Source organism: Pelophylax lessonae (genome assembly GCF_965119305.1).
Source record: "Pelophylax lessonae genome assembly, chromosome: 9".
Classification (NCBI taxonomy): Eukaryota; Metazoa; Chordata; class Amphibia; order Anura; family Ranidae; genus Pelophylax; species Pelophylax lessonae.
This window is the reverse complement of record NC_138776.1, coordinates 33,526,745-33,545,656: the sequence shown is the minus strand read 5'-3', so window position 1 is coordinate 33,545,656 and position 18,912 is coordinate 33,526,745. Positions and strand designations below refer to the sequence as shown.

Here is an 18,912-nt window from a genome sequence, read left to right as displayed (position 1 = left end):
AAAAATACACTGGTAGTGAAGGGGTTAACTTTGAGAGGGAGGGGCTGTGTGTGTCCCTAGGGGCGTGATTCTTACGGTGATTGGCTGTGGCTTGAGGTGTAAGGACACTGATCAACGGTTCTACATAGTAGAACCGTGTGATCAGTGTTTTTACACCGAGGAGAATGACAGGTGGCTTGTGTACACAAGCCGCCTGACTTTCTCCCTCTCCCCCGACGATCGCCGAGTGACCGGCGGACATCGGGTCCGCCGGTCACACGCGCGGGGGGGTCCGTGACCGCGCGGGAGCGCGCCTCCGCGGGCGCGCGCTCGCTCCCCAGACCCTCCCAGGCTAGTGACGTTAATTAACGTCACTTTGCCTGTGAGGGGCTGACTGCCGCAGTAAATCTACTGACGGCAGTCGGCAAGCGGTTAATAAAGCTAAAATACATAGGACATTTCTGATTAGTGATTAGCTCTGTAGGTGGGAGATTCCCCACCCTACAGCTGATGTACACAAATGGGTGAAGATGTTTGCAACATCATTGACCTAAAATGGGCACATGGACATATTAGGTATATGATCTGGCAAGTAAATGTGCAGGGTGGGGAATCTCCTGTCCATAGCCTATTGGCCAAGCAATGATGGCTAACATTTGGGTTCAGACTCACTGAACCCAGTGTCATCCCTACATGTATTTCTAAAGAAAACATCTAGGATATTTCATATCTATTTGTACATGGAGTTTATGAGACAGTATACCCATACAGGCTATAATGAAAATGGACTAAATCAATTGAAAAGTCCTCCAACCAAATCAATGCATAGCACAGTAAAATCTTCTTTGAACATAAAGTATTCACATGTCCCGTTCAATCACATATGCCAAAAATAAGAGGATTATTCCTAATTTCAGGGGAGTGGGTGGAGCCATGCAAATCTGTGCTTTAGCTTTAATCCTTATATATATTTGTATCTGTTTTATGAAAGGCTTTATTGTGCCAAAGGGTTGGACAGAAGTTTCATGTTTGATTTCCATCCAAAGATCTCAATGTTCCAGTTTCCAGGAACATTACTGCCTAAATCCCACCTAAAAAAAGAACACCGTGAAACTCATCACTCTGAAACATAAAACATCCTCTAGGCATTGACAGAAAAATGACAAGTACTATCCTGCATGCTAAGTGCCGGTTCACACTACTCCGACTTGTCAGGCGACTTAGTTGCCTGACATGTCGTGGTCCATTCTGTGCTATGGGAACCGTTCTAATAGGAGCGACTCAAGTCGCTCCGACTTAGAAAAAGGTTCCTGCACTACTTTAGACCGAAGTCGGAGTGACTTGCATTGACTTCCATTATGTGAAGTCCGTGCAAGTCGCCCCGAAGTCGTGTCGCCATAGTGTGAACCGACTCTTAAATGTGTGTAAAAAGCAACATTTTTATTTATTTTTATTTTTTTTACTGAGGATAGAAATTTGGAAGGATAGCACTGAAACCTTAGTTATCCTAATGTTATAGGGCAGTGATGGCAAACCTTGGCACCCCAGATGTTTTGGAACTACATTTCCCATGATGCTCATGCACTCTGCAGTGTAGTTGAGCATCATGGGAATTGTAGTTCCAAAACATCTGGGGTGCCAAAGTTCCCCATTACTATTATAGGGTGTGACAGTGAGAGGCCCTGCCACTAAGAAAATGGCTGGAAGAAAGGATGCAAGGATTATGTGTGTGCAGAGTGCGGGGTTCCAGAGTATTGATTATGAGCCGAAAAAAAAACAATTTTTTCAGCTTTCTCTGGATTTTGGTATTCCTGGATCGGGCTCAGAAATTTGGAGATTTAAAAGTTCCTTAAGAGTAAAGAATTCTCCAACCCAGTGTCCAGGTTTTGTTAAAGACCAGCAGAACGTGTGTCCAGCCCGGAAAGCTTGAGGATAACTCAGGGCAGTTGCTGCCATTTGGAGACAGAATCTCCGTGTGAAGATAGTGGTGTGCCCCAGTCAGGAGGAGTGACTTGCTTGGGAGATGAGACCCTATGTTGGGGGGACTTTATGCCCACAGGACTGGGAATGTCAAGACAGCACGAGTACAAATATAGTTGTGACTGACGTCACAAAAATGTCAGGGTTGTGCTCACTTTTGTTAGATACTGTGTGTGTATGCATTTGTGTATATATATATATATATATATATATATATATACAGTATACAGTGCATTGCAAAAGTATTCGGCCCCCTTGAACTTTTTGACCTTTTGCCACATTTCAGGCTTCAAACATAAAGAATCTTTATTAAAGATATAAAACTGTCATTTTTTTTTAAGAATCAACAACAAGTGGGACGCAATCATGAAGTGGAATGAAATTTTTTGGATATTTCAAACTTTGTTAACAAATAAAAAACTGAAAAATTAGGCGTGCCAAATTATTCAGCCCCTTTACTTTCAGTGCAGCAAACTCTCTCCAGAAGTTCGGTGAGGATCTCTGAATGATCCAATGTTGACCTAAATGATGATAAATAGAATCCACCTGTGTGTAATCAAGTCTCTGTATAAATGCACCTGCACTGTGATAGTCTCAGAGGTCCGTTTAAAGCGCAGAAAGCATCATGAAGAACAAGGAACACACCAGGCAGGTCCGAGATACTGTTGTGGAGAAGTTTATTCCCGGATTTGGATACAAAAAGATTTCCCAAGCTTTAAACATCCCAAGGAGCACTGTGCAAGCGATAATATTGAAATGGAAGGAGTATCAGACCACTGCAAATCTACGAAGACCTGGCCGTCCCTCTAAACTTTCAGCTCATACAAGGAGAAGACTGATCAGAGATGCAGCCAAGAGGTCCATGATCACTCTGGATGAACTGCAGAGATCTACAGCTGAGGTGGGAGACTCTGTCCATAGGACAACAATAAGTCGTATACTGCACAAATCTGGCCTTTATGGAAGAGTGGCAAGAAGAAAGCCATTTCTTAAAGATATCCATAATAAGTGTAGTTTAACCACTTGCCGACCAGTCACGTTGACTGTACTGCGGCAAAGTGGTTCGTTATCGTCTGGCGACGTAGACCTACATCACCAGACATTCCCCTCTCACGGCGGCGCGCGTGCGCCGCTGGAGGCTCGCTCCCGCTGTATTCAGTTACAGCGGGAGTCGGGCCAGGGGAGGAGAGGTGGTGATCACCGCTGCTCTTCCCCAGTCGACGGGGAATCGAGTGTGGAGATCCGCCCGCTCTCGTAAACAAAGCGGGCGGATCTCCTAAGTGACAGGCAGGGTCAGATTGCAGGATTCAGCATAGCTGAACCTGCGATCTGTCCCTGTGTCACTCAGTCACCTCCCCCCCCCCCACACACGTCAGTAAGCACCAGGCATACATTAACCCCTCCCTCTCCAATAAAAATTAACCCCTTCCCTGCCAGTGTCATTTTTACAGTAACAGTGCATATTTATAGCACTGATTACTGTAGTAATGTCACTGGTACCCCCAAAAGTGTCAAAAATGTCAGTCAAGGGTCCGATCTGTCCCCCGCAATGTCGCAGTCCCGCAAAAAAAAAATCGCAGATCGCCGCCATTACTCGTTAAAAAAAAAAAACACCAAAAATGACAGAAATCTTTCCCTTAGTTAGTAAACGCAATAACTTTTGCGCAAACCAATCAAAATACGCTTATTGCAATTTTTTCTACCAAAAATATGTAGCAGAAAACAAATTGGCCAAAAATGATAAAAAATTTTGATTTAACATTTTTTTGGGGGGGAATTTCATATAAAAAAATGTGAAAAATATTATTATTTTTTCAAAATGTTCGCTCTTTTTTTGTTTATAGCACAAAAAGTAAAAATTGCACAGGTGATCAAATACCACCAGAAGAAAGCTCTGTTTGTGGGAAAAGAAGGACGTAAATTTCGTTTGGGTACGGCATTGCATGACCGCGCAATTGTCAGTTAAATTCGCACAGTGCCGAATCGCAAAAAGTGGCCTGGACGTAAGACAGCAAAATCCTCTGGTGGTAAAGTGGTTAAAGTTTGCCACAAGCCACCTGGGAGACACACCAAACATGTGGAAGAAGGTGCTCTGGTCAGATGAAACCAAAATCAAACTTTTTGGCAACAATGCAAAACGTTATGTTTGGCGTAAAAGCAACACAGCTCATCACCCTGAACACACCATCCCCACTGTCAAACATGGTGGTGGCAGCATCATGGTTTGGGCCTGCTTTTCTTCAGCAGGGACTGCAAAAGACCTGAGACTGGGACGGAGATTTGTCTTCCAACAAGACAATGTTCCAAAACATAAAGCAAAATCTACAATGGAATGGTTCACAAATAAACATATCCAGGTGTTAGAATGGCCAAGTCAAAGTCCAGACCTGAATCCCATCGAGAATCTGTGGAAAGAACTGAAAACTGCTGTTCACAAACGCTCTCCATCCAACCTCACTGAGCTCGAGCTGTTATGCAAGGAGGAATGGGCAAAAATTTCAGTCTCTCGATGTGCAAAACTGATAGAGACATACCCCAAGCGACTTACAGCTGTAATCGCAGCAAAAGGTGGCGCTACAAAGTATTAACTTAAGGGGGCTGAATAATTTTGCACGCCCAGTTTTTCAGTTTTTTATTTGTTAAAAAAAGTTTGAAATATCCAATAAACATCATGATTGTGTCCCACTTGTTGATTCTTCACAAAAAATTACAGTTTTATATCTTTATGTTTGAAGCCTGAAATGTGGCAAAAGGTCGAAAAGTTCAAGGGGGCCGAATACTTTCGCAATGCACTATATGTTAACATCAAATGGTTACACACGGAGGGTGCACACCAGATAACACCACATCAGAAAACCATTAGTATATAAATGACTATAGAAATTTTAAAGAAAGTTATTTGTTGTTCAAATGCATTCGATTAACCATTTGAAGACTAAACCTTACAAGAACAATTCTGCATTTTTTGCTAGAAAATAACTTACCCCCAACCCCCAAACATTATATATTTATTTTTAGCAGAGACCCTAGAGAATAAAATGTCAGTCAGTCATTGCAATATTTAATGTCATATTGTAAGCGCAGCGGTCCTGCAAACACAATTTTTTTTAAATGCTCTTTGATGAATTAAAAAAAAAAAACACTAAAGTTAGCCCAATTTTTTTATATAATGTAAACAGGATGTTAGTAAATAGATACCTAACATGTCATGCTTTAACATTTAACCACTTGCCAACTGCCGCACGACTATATACTGCAGCAGTCAGCCCCCTACAGGCAAAGTGACGTACCGGTACGCCGCTCGCCCACGAGCCTGTAGGGGGCGCGCTTTCGCCCCTACTCGTTCCCTGCCTAGCCAGCGCGTGTGATCGGCGGCTCCGATGTCCGCCGGCCACTCACGATCTCCCTCAGCAGAGGGAGAAAGACAGACGGTTGATGTAAACAAAGCCGTCTGTCATTCTCCCTTAGATCATGACAGAGGCCATGTGATCCTGCTATGTAGGATCGTATGTCTCTGTGATGATCTAACAAACCACGCCTCCTGACAGTTAGACTCACGCCCCTAGGGACACACTTAACCCCTTGATCACCAATAAAGTTAACCCCTTCCCTGCCAGTGTCATTTTGATAGTAACAGTGCATATTTATAGCACTGATTACTGTAGTAATGTCACTGGTACCCCCAAAAGTGTCAAAAAAGTCAGTCAGGGGTCCGATCTGTCCGCCGCAATGTCGCAGTCCCGCAAAAAAAATTGCAGATCGCCGCCATTACTAGTTTAAAAAAAAAACAATAAAAATGACATAAATCTTTCCTGTAGTTAGTAAACGCAATAACTTTTGCGCAAGCCAATCAAAATACGCTTATTGCGATTCTTTTTACCAAAAATATGTAGCAGAAAACAAATTGGCCTAAAATGTTAAAAAATTTTGATTTATACTTTTTTTTTTTTTTTAGAGTTTCATATAAAAAAATGTGAAAAATATTGTTATTTTTTTCAAAATTGTCGCTCTTTTTTTATTTATAGCGCAAAAAATAAAAATCGCACAGGTGATCAAATACCACCAAAAGAAAGCTCTGTTTGTGGGAAAAAAAGGACTTTAAATTCGTTTGAGTATAGCGTCGTACGACCGCGCAATTTTTCCGTTAAAGTCACGCAGTGCCGCATTCCTTGTGACAGTAATAGGTAGTGACAGGTACTCTTTATGGAGGGATCGGGGGTCTAAAAGACCCCAACTCCCTCCTCTTGACTTGAAAGTTTTTAAAACATCAAGATCAGCATTTTTGAATACTTTCACATTTTTAAAACTGGCGCCTTCATTTCTGGTGAGTAGGGGTGCAGGAGGGGAGTGTGGCACCTTTCTCACTAATGAGCGGCTTCCATCACTAAGGAAATCCACACAGTTTTTGAGCACATTGGCACTTTTTTTTGGACATTTATATGGACTGTCCATGATATAAATTCACAAGTTTTTTTTGGTACTTTGTATATTTATATATATTCTTATTAGTAATATTGCATCCAGCACTTTATTTACATCACTTTAAGCACTTTGTACTGTATTATGAATTTTTAGTATTGTCTATCATTGTATGAATTAAATGAAATTATTTTTGGCACTTATATTTATACATTTATCTCAGCAATTACTGCATTTAGCACTTTACAGCCTTTTTATAGCACGTTTAGCCTCATGCATTCAATTTTTTTTTAACTATTTATGTATTTGGAAGTTTGAGCAAGCGCTGTTAATATGTATATATATTTTTTCAAAATGTAGTTCAAATCTCCTGCGCTCAAGTGCAATAATGGGAAGGTAGAGGAAGGTTTCCAATAAAAGTGGATGGGTATGACTGAAGGTCTTGCTGCCACCTCGGGACCAAGGGTATCCGATACATACTGGAAAAAGATAGCAAAAAGAGGGGCGCACCGACCTAGTGCATTACCACGAAAAACATTTATTAAAATAGTAAAATGCATGAAATGTACTCACAACAATAGTGTGATAATACACACATATCAACAATTCCATGAATGCGTGAAAATGACTCGAAGGTGGTCCGGCACTGCCTGATGCTGAACCGCATGCGATATATCGCATAGAGCTGTTGTGGCTTTGGCTAACGTGTTTCGAGGGTGAACCCCGTTCCTCAGAGCCTTGTATGTGTTTTTAAAAAACACATACACTGGGGCACATCATTTACTATAACAGAGGAGATTGTAGCAAGAACACTGAGTTATGATAGCAGCAGGAAGGGAGGGCCGAGGAGTGGATCGGACCTGATGGGGAGGAGAGGAGGACAGAGGAGGGCTGCGGATAACGGAGGCACGTAAACTGACCACGGTATCAGGGCTCAGCAGCCATGATAAACCGTCATCAGTTTACAGGGGGGAGGGCAGAACCAGGCAGGATTAGCCAGGTATTTTATATGATACAGGGGGCCAAATGACACAGCAAAAGCACTGTGCTGTATAACATGCTTTAAAGGAACAGCTTCTATTTTTATTTTTTTTTTTAGGGTTAAAAAATGCTTTAAAGTGTATTAAACCCACTTTATAAAAAATTATCAATAAATGGTGTATTACATGCTGTTCATACTCACTTAGTCACTATGAGATTCCTTTTCTGTATTCTGCAAAAAAAAATAGTTGATCCTGCTGCTCTCTATCTCCCCCTTCTGTTCGTGTCCCCAATTCATCCAGGGATTTTGCAGCTGTGGTTGCAACTCTGCACATGCTCAGTTTTCAGTAAGTTTCTATGCTGAGCATTTCCTCTCACATCTGAGCAGCCCATGTGACTATAGAGTCCCACATGTGGGTGTATACACGGTGGTAATTGACAGCCCACTCCCTCCCTCCTCACACACTAATCTGCTAAATACAATGGGGGGTGGGATATTACATGTACATTGATGGAGGCTTCATCTCCCTCTTATTCTAAGACACAGGCTGGAGGGGCATGACACAGCCTGTGACTGGCAGAAATCCGCCAACACCACGTTATTGCCAAAAAATAATAAAGATTTGATTTTTAAATATAGATTTGTATGACCATTTAAAACATTTAATTGATATTAATTATTAATTTTTACTCTGTATTCCAAAGGCTGTTTTTCTATTTTGAAGATGTGACCAGCAGCAGAGGACTAGAAGCTCCTCCTGCTTATGTTTCCCCGCAGACAGGCTGGGAAAGAGCTGGGTCGTGTGACAGCTTTATATTGATTAGGAAAAAAGGTATTTAGATGTTTTTTAATAAAATAATTACAGTGCCATTTACCAAATACAGAAATAGAAGGGTTAATGTAAATTCAACAGTGTGCTAGTTGGAGGTATCACTTTAAATGCTGGCAGTAAATTCACAGAAATGTTGTACAATCGTTAGAATGTAAAATGGATTTTGACCAAACTGTTAAAAAACAAAGCTGGTCACCACTGGTTCAGGCAGGGCTGCTGATAGGGCCCAGCCCCATCAGCTCCACAGGGGGGCCCGGGCAGCATTACAGTTCAAAAGTGCGCAATTGCGAACACACACGTTGGTCAACGACAACAAATCTGCATTTTGTTTCAAGGGCGAGTTTGAAAGGGGGCCCCGTCAGGAAGGCTGTATGGGGCCCCATGATTTCTAAGAGCGGCCCTGGGTTCAGGCCTTGTTTTTGTTTGGTCAGAATATGTGTTACATTGTAACCATTGTCCAGCATCTCTGTAAATTCATTGCTGGCATTAAAGTCCTGATGGGGAGGGTGTGTTAAGCCCATGAAATGCGTTGGCTTGGTGACAAAATATACTTCGTCTTGGAATAAATCTGGGCTTGGACAATTTCATTTTGGTGTGGCAATTCTATTTAAAATTCCCTTGGGTTTTTCTTTTTTTTGCTATCTGTGTTCTCTTTTTTTTTTTTTTTTTTATTAATGGTGGCCATTTCCTCGTAGTACAGAAATTAGATGGGTAATCTTACATTTTTGTGTTATGTGAACAGGAGGTTAAGGGAAATCCTTCAGTGAGGCAGGGCCATCTTTCCGAATGGGCACACTGGGCAGCTGCCCGGGGGCCCCACTTGCCCAGAGATCCCCACCTGCCCAGCGACCGAGCCCCAGCCCCAGCCAAGCATTAGTCCTGAATCCCATGTGCATCCTGCCACCGAACTTAGCAGGTGGCAAGTGCCTTTTCGGCCCTGCGCTGCGGTCAGGCCACTTGAGCCCTAAAGGGGGAGCCCACAACTGCAGGAATGCCTATCCACCTCCGCGGAAACAGGCACATACAGGACAGTCGAGTCTGAGTCCCGTCCGTGTGAGTGTTTACCGGACTCAGCCGCCCAACTTGGAAGCTACCATTAGCCTGGCACTGCAGTACCAATAAATATCGCCTTATCGATAATTTGCATTTTTATTCTTGCATTATATTGTGTAGGCAGAGCCCCAGTGCACTGCATTGCCCAGGGCCCTTTAATGCTTCTAAGATGTCACTGCAGTGAGGACATCTGTGCTGGTGACGACAAAAAGGGAATTTCCCTTGCTTTGATACAATGGATCTCACAATAAAGCTAATGCCGGTAAATATCATTTCACAGTTGTACAGTTTGTTTCTTTATCGGCATATCTATTGATTACAGAGTTGAACCAGAAAGAAAAAAGAACTTTAAATTTAATGTGATTTTAAAATTAGTAGCTAGCGTTAAAGTTGCACTATACAAAAATTCCCAAAGATCTGACACCAAACAGCTGCAAATATCAGAAATCTTTTTATAACCATTAGAATTCATATATCCATAAATAAAATCATGCTACATATACTACATAAGGACACATATTTTTTACTCAAAGGAACAAATGTATACCACGTCAACAATGTATAATAGAACGTCCATATCTGTAGAATTGTGGTCAGTTGTACAAAGTGAGATACATATACTCAGAGTCCATCTTGTCTATAAACTCAGAAGTAAAAAATTCTATAGCTGCTCAGCAAAAAAAATGTGCTATGCATTTTACGAATCAAGGTCTACATTAGACACACCAGCCAATATGAATCATTCTATATACAGTTTGCTGTGCAGATCTCAGTATAGCTTCTCTCAGCTCCCATCCCGGCCATCTCTTTTTTGCCAATATGTGTGTCAAAAAGGGGCCAACTAGCACGTAGCCCATACTAATAGTCTCAGAGAAGATGGTGATTTTTATTCTAGAAGTGTAATTTTAATGCCAAAAGCAAACAGAGTACTATGACATCTCTTGTACTCCATAATGCATTTCGTCACTCCAATATAAAAAAAAAAGAAATGATGGTAACACTCCAGTTTACCGTTTAAGGGAATCTGTGACCAATGGTGTATTTTGGTTTTGTGCTGCCCTAAGACCAAAATTGGGTGCTCCCTATCTAAATTTGCCCCACTCCTTTCTGTTTAAGGTCCACCCCCTTCATCTGTAAACTATGCTTTGCGGGGTCTCTGGGGGCTATGCGGTCCAAGCATGAATGAATCCCTGAGATCTAAGGGATCACACCCTTAGATCCCAGGAGTACATGCTTGGACTTGTAGTCCTTTACTAGTTGGGGGGGGGGGGGGTCACGTCCTCAGCTCTGAGGGGGTCATGCTGGGACTTGCAGTCCTTAAATTTTGGGAGGGTCCCAGCAAGATTCCCTGAGATCTAAGGATGTGACCTCCCCAAATTGAAGGACTGCAAGTCCCAGCATAAACCCCTAAAATCTAGGAATGTGACCCCTTAGATCTCACAGTTTTATGATGGAACCTTTAGTCCCTCACTAGTTGGTGGGGAGGGGGGTGTCACAACCTCAGCTCTGAGGGGCTCATGCTGGGACCTGTAGTCTTTCACTTTTGGGGGTCACATCTCCCTCCCTTTTTGTATTGGTTTCTGCAGTACCCAGCTCCCTCATGACACACATGGTTCCAATCTACCCCTGCAGCCCGAGCTCGCCTCAGAGTTTTGAGAGTTGCTCTCAACGGAGTCCTAGCAATTCCTTTTCCCTTCCCTTCCCTCTGAGCATGCTGTGCCGCCGGAGAAGATGGAGGAGGTGGGTGGAGCTAAAACACTAGGCGTGGAGTGGTGGAGGAGGGCAGTAGAACCAGCGGTTTAGGTGGGCAAGTTATGGGTCTAGGCCATCCGGGATTAATACTGTCAGTAAAGCAGCGCTGCCCTCTTGTAAAATGCCACCCAAGGCAAACACCTTGTTTGCCCCGTGGTAGATATGCCCCTGTATACTGGATTCAGTAGCTTAAGGGAAAAAAAACTTCTTAAAAAAAAAAAAAAAAACACTAACATATTGCCATTTAATGACAAAGGAGTTCCAGGTTCGTGTACCTGTCGAGAGAGGTACAGGATTCTGTCTTAGCCCAGCACCGAGGTCAGACTGTCCATACTCAAAACTCCTTCTTCAGTGCTCTCCCTCCTCGGCCACCAACCCATCACACTGACAAGTGCATGACTGAGGAGTTTTGTAATGTGGTGTAGTCCAGCTCTGGATGCCAGCTCAGGGTTGGCCTTAAAGGGTTGGTCATTTCATAAGTGAGAGGAAATCATTATAAAGTGAGGGGAAATTCCTTTTTGCCGTCTTTCTATTGAAAGATTTTCTCTCACTTCCTGCACAGGTGACCACTGTCTATTTAGCATTTCCCATTATTTTTGGTCCCAATGAGAAAAAGAAGGGCAAGTTTTCTAACACAGACAACAAAAAAATCTGTTTAAAGGTTTGTCCACAATTTAAAAATATTATATAAAGCAGATTGTATAAAGAATTTATCATTGTTATAATAAACTGGGTATTTCTATAGAGCCTTTCTTTACTGACCTCAATTTCCAGGTCATGGGGGTCACAGGTGAACCACTGACGCCAAACCCTCAGAACGACGTGGGTCTCATTGCGGCTTAGTTCGAGCAGTTCATAGTCTTGGGACTTGTCCCTCACGGGAGGCCATTCATCTTTGAAATGAGCATCCTACAACAGATCATATTTCTGTTAGCAAATTTTAAAGCTACTACATTCTAATATTTACAGTATATAGCTAGAGGGTGATTCAAGTCAAATTAAAGGGGTATTAAACCCAAAAGCAAACATTTATTATATTGCAGCTTACCAAATCTTAGATGTGATGGCTGAATCAATTTCCTTTTTTAGTCTTTTTCTTCTGTTTTCATCTGTTGATTCAGCCAGTAACTCTCCTGTTTTTCAGAAGCTCAGGCTCTCCAGCAGAACGTATCAGTTTATATGGATGAGACCATTCAACACTGATGGGGGGAGGGGGTTTTTCATGTAAAACCTTTTTCCCAAAAGAAAAAAAAAAAAAAAAACCTGTTGATGCTGTCTGTTGTGTCCGGTATTCGTTCCTCCAGAGTAGTGTCTAACTAATACAGGAGATGTTTTACTGGCTACTAGATCACCAGGTGAGAACAGAGGGAGGCGGTTGGTGACAGGATATTCACAGAGTCGGTCCTCCGCACTGTATTGTAAAGGGGCACTGTGATATAAAGGGGACTGCACTCTAAAGGGGAACTGGAAAGATTACAGTGCCCCTTTACCGTGCAGTTTCCTTTTATATCACAGTGCCCCTTTAGTTACAGTGCCCCTAGCAATCACAGCCTCCCATTGCAGTGCCTCTTGCAGTCATGCCCCCCCCTTTTATCTCTAATTGCAGTGCCCCCTTTTACTCTCTGCCTACCCTGCACAATCCTACCTTCAGCAAGGCAGAAGCAGGGTTCAGTCTGTGTGTCCTCTCCAGGATCTCTTGCAAATCTATATCATTATAACAAGCGGGTGATTACTTAATATGAAAAGACTCTCCAGCTCCTTTTGCCCCCTGCCCTGCTGTTAGAATGATGTCGTCGGCGGGGCGGGAGACCCTGGAGAGAAAGCATAGGCATGGCTGCATAGCAGGAGATGAGCGGCGACTGTGGTCTGTGTTAGTCTTGTCCGGACCGCTGTCGATACTTACCTCCCGCTGCGCAGCTCAGTCATTAACTGGCTGCTTTTGTTAGGACATGGGGCTCGGGGGCCCCCGGCCCACCAAGCAAATGTCTGGTGTGCCCTATAGCCTGAAAATAAGACTTCAGATGCCAAATAAGTATTTGATGGCACATGTACCTACTGAGAGCTTCATTCAGGTATTGATGTAGTTCATTAGTTACCCCCCCCCTCCCTTTTGTTAGTAATAAAGGATAATTGGAATCTAGTGTTATTTTCTTCAAAATGCCATTTCTACCATCTCTACCCCAGCAATCTGACAACAGCTGAAACTTTCAGCTATGTCATAAGAGGGATTAAACACACATCTTGACTTCTTGACACCAAGCCAAGGACGGGATTTTGTTACTAGAATTGGGTGGTTCCAAAACTTTCACACCCTCCATCCATTTAATGGACAATCAGCATCGACTTTGACATATTTAATGGTGGTTCAGTTAAAGTATCTGTTTACCTATGTGGATATCAATGTTGGGGTATGTTCCTGACACTCATTTGAACTGAAGAAGTGGCTTGAATAAGCTACAAAACATCTTCAACATTACAGGACAAATCCAAATGAATGTGACTAAATGCTACTAGCCATTTTCCTGAAATTTTGGGAACAGTCCTAAAGCGGTAGCATCCCGCTTTTTTTGACTTTTAACTACAGGTAAGCCTATAATAAGGCTTACCTGTAGGTACAATTAATATCTCCTAAACCTGCACGGTTTAGGAGATATTACCACTGCATGCAGCCGCTGACCAGTGCGGCGCATGCGCTCTGAAGGTCCGGAGAGACCTTGCCGGGAATTGCCAGAAAATTACTCCCGCGCGCATGCCGCGGAACCCGGAAGAGACGCCGTGGGATCGTGTCCGCTCCCACAGCGGTGTCCGGGGGTCCGTGTCGGGGGTTCGTTCTAAGGTAATTCATAATGAGCTAGTATGCGATGCATACTAGCTCATTATGCCTTTGTCTTGCAGGGTTTTTTTTTTTGTCAGAGTTTACTACCACTTAAGTTTTAGTGAAATGCATTAGAGTAAATAGAGAAGTGGAAAATAGGGGGGTTTATGGTGGATTTGAGGGGGCACAAATCATCACCTTCGAGTTACAAAAGCTCATTTCAACTATCCTTAATTAGTTCTTGTGCCAACAAAAAAAACGTATTAGTTACATAGTTACATAGTTTGTGAGGTTGAAAAAAGACATCAATCTATCTAGCCTTTTTGTTTTATATTCTTTTTTTTTCCATTGAAAGAAACCATTGTGAGAAACCAGTAAAATAAATAAATAAATAATAATAATAATAATAATAATAATAATAATATATTATATAATATATAATATAATAATAATAATGATAATAATAATAATAATAATAATAATAATAATAATAATAAATAATAAAGCAAAAGGACACAAATAATCAAATACACACAAAAGAAGCAAAAAACTCACATACCAAAAAACACAGATTACAATAATATAAACTACCCTTATTAAATCCCCAAAAACTCCAACTTTAAATAAAAAAAATAAATAATAAAAGAAGATTGTAATAAGGTATGGATTGTAGTAGTTAGCCACATTCAACTGGACGTGTTCTGTAATTTTGCAGACATTTCATTATCCAAGCCACTTCTTCAGTTCTAAAGAAAGTTAAAAACCCCAACAAATTTTTTGAAAATGACTCACCCTCTGTTACCAGGAAGGAGTTGAGGGGAGATTACTCTAAAACAGGGGTCTCCAAATATTTTAAACAAAGGGCCAGTTTATTATCCTTCAGACTTTAGGAGGGCTGGATTGTGGCCCGCAGGGGCAGTAAATGTCCCAGGCTCGGCATCAATGAGAATAAATATGGCCTCAGGTTTGATGGCCAATAGGAGAAAGGAGCAGTGCCCCTATTAGTAGGGGGAATAGTATCCCATCATTGGTATCGGTGGAAGAATTATAAGAATAGTGCCTCATATCAGTGGGAGGAATATGCCCCGAGGGCCAGATAAAAACTAGCAAAGGGCCACATCTGGCCCTCGGGCCACAGATTGGAGACCCCTGCTCTAAATGGAAAGAATGATCTGTGTACTTTTCCTGAAATTTCCCCTCACTTCCCATCCTATGTACAGTGGCCACCAAGAAATGGGCAAAGTCTCCTAGTGGGGACACCCTCACCAACAATAACAAGATGTTCCCACACCTTCCACACTCCATTCAAGAACTAAAAAGAAGCCATCAACAGATATCTGTGTCATTAAAAAAAAACTTACTTACATAGAAAATTTTTTTGTTCTCTTTATCCCATCCACCCACAGCAAAATCACTTGTGTTCAGTTTTCCATCGGGGCTCAGGCCCAAAACTACCCAAGTTGCTATAGGTGTCTGAATCTCTGTTGAGATTTCCTGCAACTCTCGGTCATATCCCCACTTCAGCAGCACCACGTTTTCGTTTTCAGAAGATGTCATCTCCCTGGAAAATGGCATACTAATTGGCCCCCGTGATCCCAGGATTGGGACCACCCAAGAGAAAAGTATCCAAACATTCCAAGGCATTGATAGTCTCCTAGTCTTTACGGTTATGTGTTTTAGAGACGCAGAGCATGATGGGACTCTGGATCTTAGAATGTTTTGTATTTATGAGGAGAAGCTTTTATAAGATCCTACTGGAGATATCAATTTCACCTAATAATGCCTGCTTTCCTGCCTGGGTGATATAAGACATATCTCAAACAGGTGTTTATCACAACAGAAATATCATATTTTGTCTCAGTTAGATAACATTGATTTTAGGAACAGGAATTGAGTTAAAGGATTGTAAGCTTGGCTGCCCACCATTGCCAAGAATTGCATAATGAGTAAATTCTGCGAACCAGATCCTTTTAACTTTGGCAAAATTGCAACTTGCGTAAGTGCCTAAAATTTAAAGTGTCTGTAAGACACAAACTTGTTTTTCAACCATGTCCAAATTTTTTTTATAAATTTGTGTCCCATCAGGGAGATTTTTCTTTACTTCTTTTCCCAGAAAAATAGCAGAAAATAAGGGAAAACTCTCTCCAAAGCAGGGGGAAATCCATTCTTAGATAATTGCCTCTACAACTGGTGCCTCTATTTGAAGATTTATCCTCACCTCCCATTCTTGTGCCAACTCTAAGTGCCGGTTCACACTACCGTGGCACGACTTCAGGGGCGACCTGTGAAGTCGCGTGCACCGCAACTTCGGCGCGACTTGCACGGACTTCATAAAATGAATGTCTATGCAAGTCGCTCCAGGTCGCCCCGAAGTAGTACAGGAACCTTTTTCTAAGTCGGAGCGACTTGTGTCGCTCCTATTAGAACCGGTCCTGTACTACACAATGGACCGCGACGGTCTGCGACTTGTCAGGCTGACAAGTCGCCTGACAAGTCGTACTAGTGTGAATGGGCACCTAAAGTTTGGATTTCCCAATACTTTCTGTACCTGAGACAATTGCCACCAGAACAATAACCATTTAGACTGGTTATGGTAATGATTTTCGCCCCTTTTATATCTAGCTCCGTTCAGGCCGCTTTATAATAGAGTCTTGGCTTTAAGTTGCATTGGACAAATACTCTTTTTGAATTGGACCTGGATTTTAATTTAACCAAACCAAGACTGAGTATGTATGTACCATGTGGTATAAAGGGGCCATGCAGCAGAGGTAAAGCCTTCTCTCGTGGCAACCATACTACAACAGAGCAGGATTTCTCTTACAGGGGCTTCTGCTCACACACCTTAATCAGCTTCCTAGAAAGGCCCTTCAAACTCTTGGACCGTACTACTTTCTCTTCATAGCTGATTCTACCTGCCACCTCTCTCTGTTTCGGGCACAACTTTAGAAGCCAATGGGGTCCTCACCATTCCACATGTGCCTCTCCCACTGTACAGCAGGCATCAGTCTCTCTCTCCCTCCCAATATTTTGTACCCCGATTCTTCCTTTGGGGGTTCTGACAATCTCTGCACACTCAACCTCTCCACAACCGGTAAAAATTTCCCTTTCTGAAGTGTTCATGTTGTTCCCTGCCAGTTGTTTTATAATGGTGCAACCTTGATTATTAGCAACACTTTTTATTTTCAATTTCTTTCAATTCAGATGGCATTCCCATATCACAATTGTGGTTTTCTCAGGATCACTTTCTCCCAAGCAGGTTACTCTACATGTAGAATCGGTGACTCTTCCTCTTCTCCTCAACTGCAGAGAAGAGGCACACCCATTGATTCCTGAGGGGGGAGCATAACAAGCAATGCCATATTATCTTGGGTTGAAGGAACCCAGACCTAAATATGTGGTATCCTTTTAAAGTGGTAGTATCCCACTGTTTTTCACTTTTAATCTATATATTTACCTATAATAAGGCTTACCTGTAGGTACAATTAATATCTCCTAAACCAGCACGGTTTAGGAGATATTTGCAGTGCATGCAGCTGCTCACGCGAGCCGCGCATGCGCTCTGAAGGTCCGGCGGACCTTCAGCTTCCCTTGCCGGGAGCTTGCCGGAAAATGACTCCCGCGCGCATGCGCGGGAGTGACGTCATCGCGGCTCCGGCCAATCACAGCGCCGGAGCCGCTGAACCCAGAAGAGACGCCGTGGGATCATGTCAGCGCCCACAGCGGTGTCCGGGGGTCTGTGTCGGGGCTTCGTTCTAAGGTAAGCGCTGGAGGTGCCGGAACTGCGTTCCACCGCGTTCCTGCTGAAAAAAAGCCCTGTATATATATATATATCTATCTATATAATATATATATATATATATAGACAACTGGCATGTATATGATTATATTGAGTACTTTAAGGGATCTATTTAAAAACTAATTTGCTGTGGGAATGTTAGGCATTTACACAGATAATAATCACTGTATTGTGCAATATGTTTATTTCCTATTTTTGTTGGCTCCATCTAGCTGTTATAATGCAGTATTTTCCTGAATAGGGTATGTCAGGTAAATACCGCATTATGGGCTGCTGGATGGAGCTGACAACCATAGGAAATTATATACAGTGCAGCGATTATTTATGACGACTATGCAAATGCTGGTGACATTCACAACAGCATGTTTTTTTCATAGATAGAATCCTAAGTATTCATGTACTGTTTTTACAGCTTAAGAAGGATAAAAGGGAACTATAAACAGTATAACTTGGATGTGGCATTGATATACAATGGAGCAGATGACACAAATCATAATTCTTTAAGAGGAGAGCAAATATCACCGTAGGGCTGCATAGTTACAGGAAAATATTGTTCCAGCACATCACTAGGAGAGGACACTACAAACTGATATAAATAATCCTTTTATAGGAAAACATTAACAAACGATTTTGAAGAGATTAATTAAAGCGTGCCTCGTCTTTGAATGGTAGAAAAAAAATGTACGTGCGTGAGCAAAAAGAAACATCAGCGTATGTTAAAAAAATATTGTTTATGTAGTGTCGTATTGACTCCATGTGTTAAAAATAGATTATACACATTTAAGTGATTCTAATGCATTCTATGCATTAAGGTTAAAAAAAAAGAAAAAAAAGAAAAACCTTCTGCAAACAGCTTCTTCCCATTTCCCAGCCCCCACAAAATACATACCTGAGCCCAATCTCCATCCAGCGATGTGCACGAGAGCAGAGGCTCTGTCAGCTCTCTCTCTCTCCTCGTTGGCTCAGACACAGCAGTGGAAAGCTATTGACTCCTGCTGTTGTCAATCACAGCCATTGAGGAGGGTGCGGGGCCAATAACCAGCTAGAGAGTGAGCATGGACGAGTGCCCCTATAGCATGCGGCTTGCTATGGGCGCACTCGACAAGGGGGAGGGGTCATGAGTGACGTTGGGTGGCAAAAGAAGACAAGGATCGAGGCTGCTCTGTGCAAAACCACAAAGAAGTAAATGTAACATGTTTTTTACTAAAAAAAAATGTAAAAGAAATGTGTCTTTAAAATCACTGACATACACTATATTACCAAAAGTATTGGGACGCCGTAGTTCGTAGGGTTCAATATTGAGT

General features: G+C 42.2%; 1 protein-coding gene across 1 annotated transcript in view; it reads right to left on the bottom strand.

Annotated features, from left to right (window-relative positions):
* The window catches only part of LOC309564854 (putative DBH-like monooxygenase protein 2), a gene marked incomplete at its 5' end in the record, with an annotated part of 111,182 nt that extends 95,726 nt beyond the window's left edge, over positions 1–15,456 (bottom strand). Inside the window, 2 exons of the mRNA XM_082269539.1 lie at positions 11,760–11,906; positions 15,178–15,456. Of these exons, the coding sequence (XP_082125665.1) occupies positions 11,760–11,906; positions 15,178–15,456 (426 nt within the window). The remainder of the gene's footprint in view (positions 1–11,759; positions 11,907–15,177) is intronic.
* Positions 15,457–18,912: the final 3,456 nt, after the last annotated feature.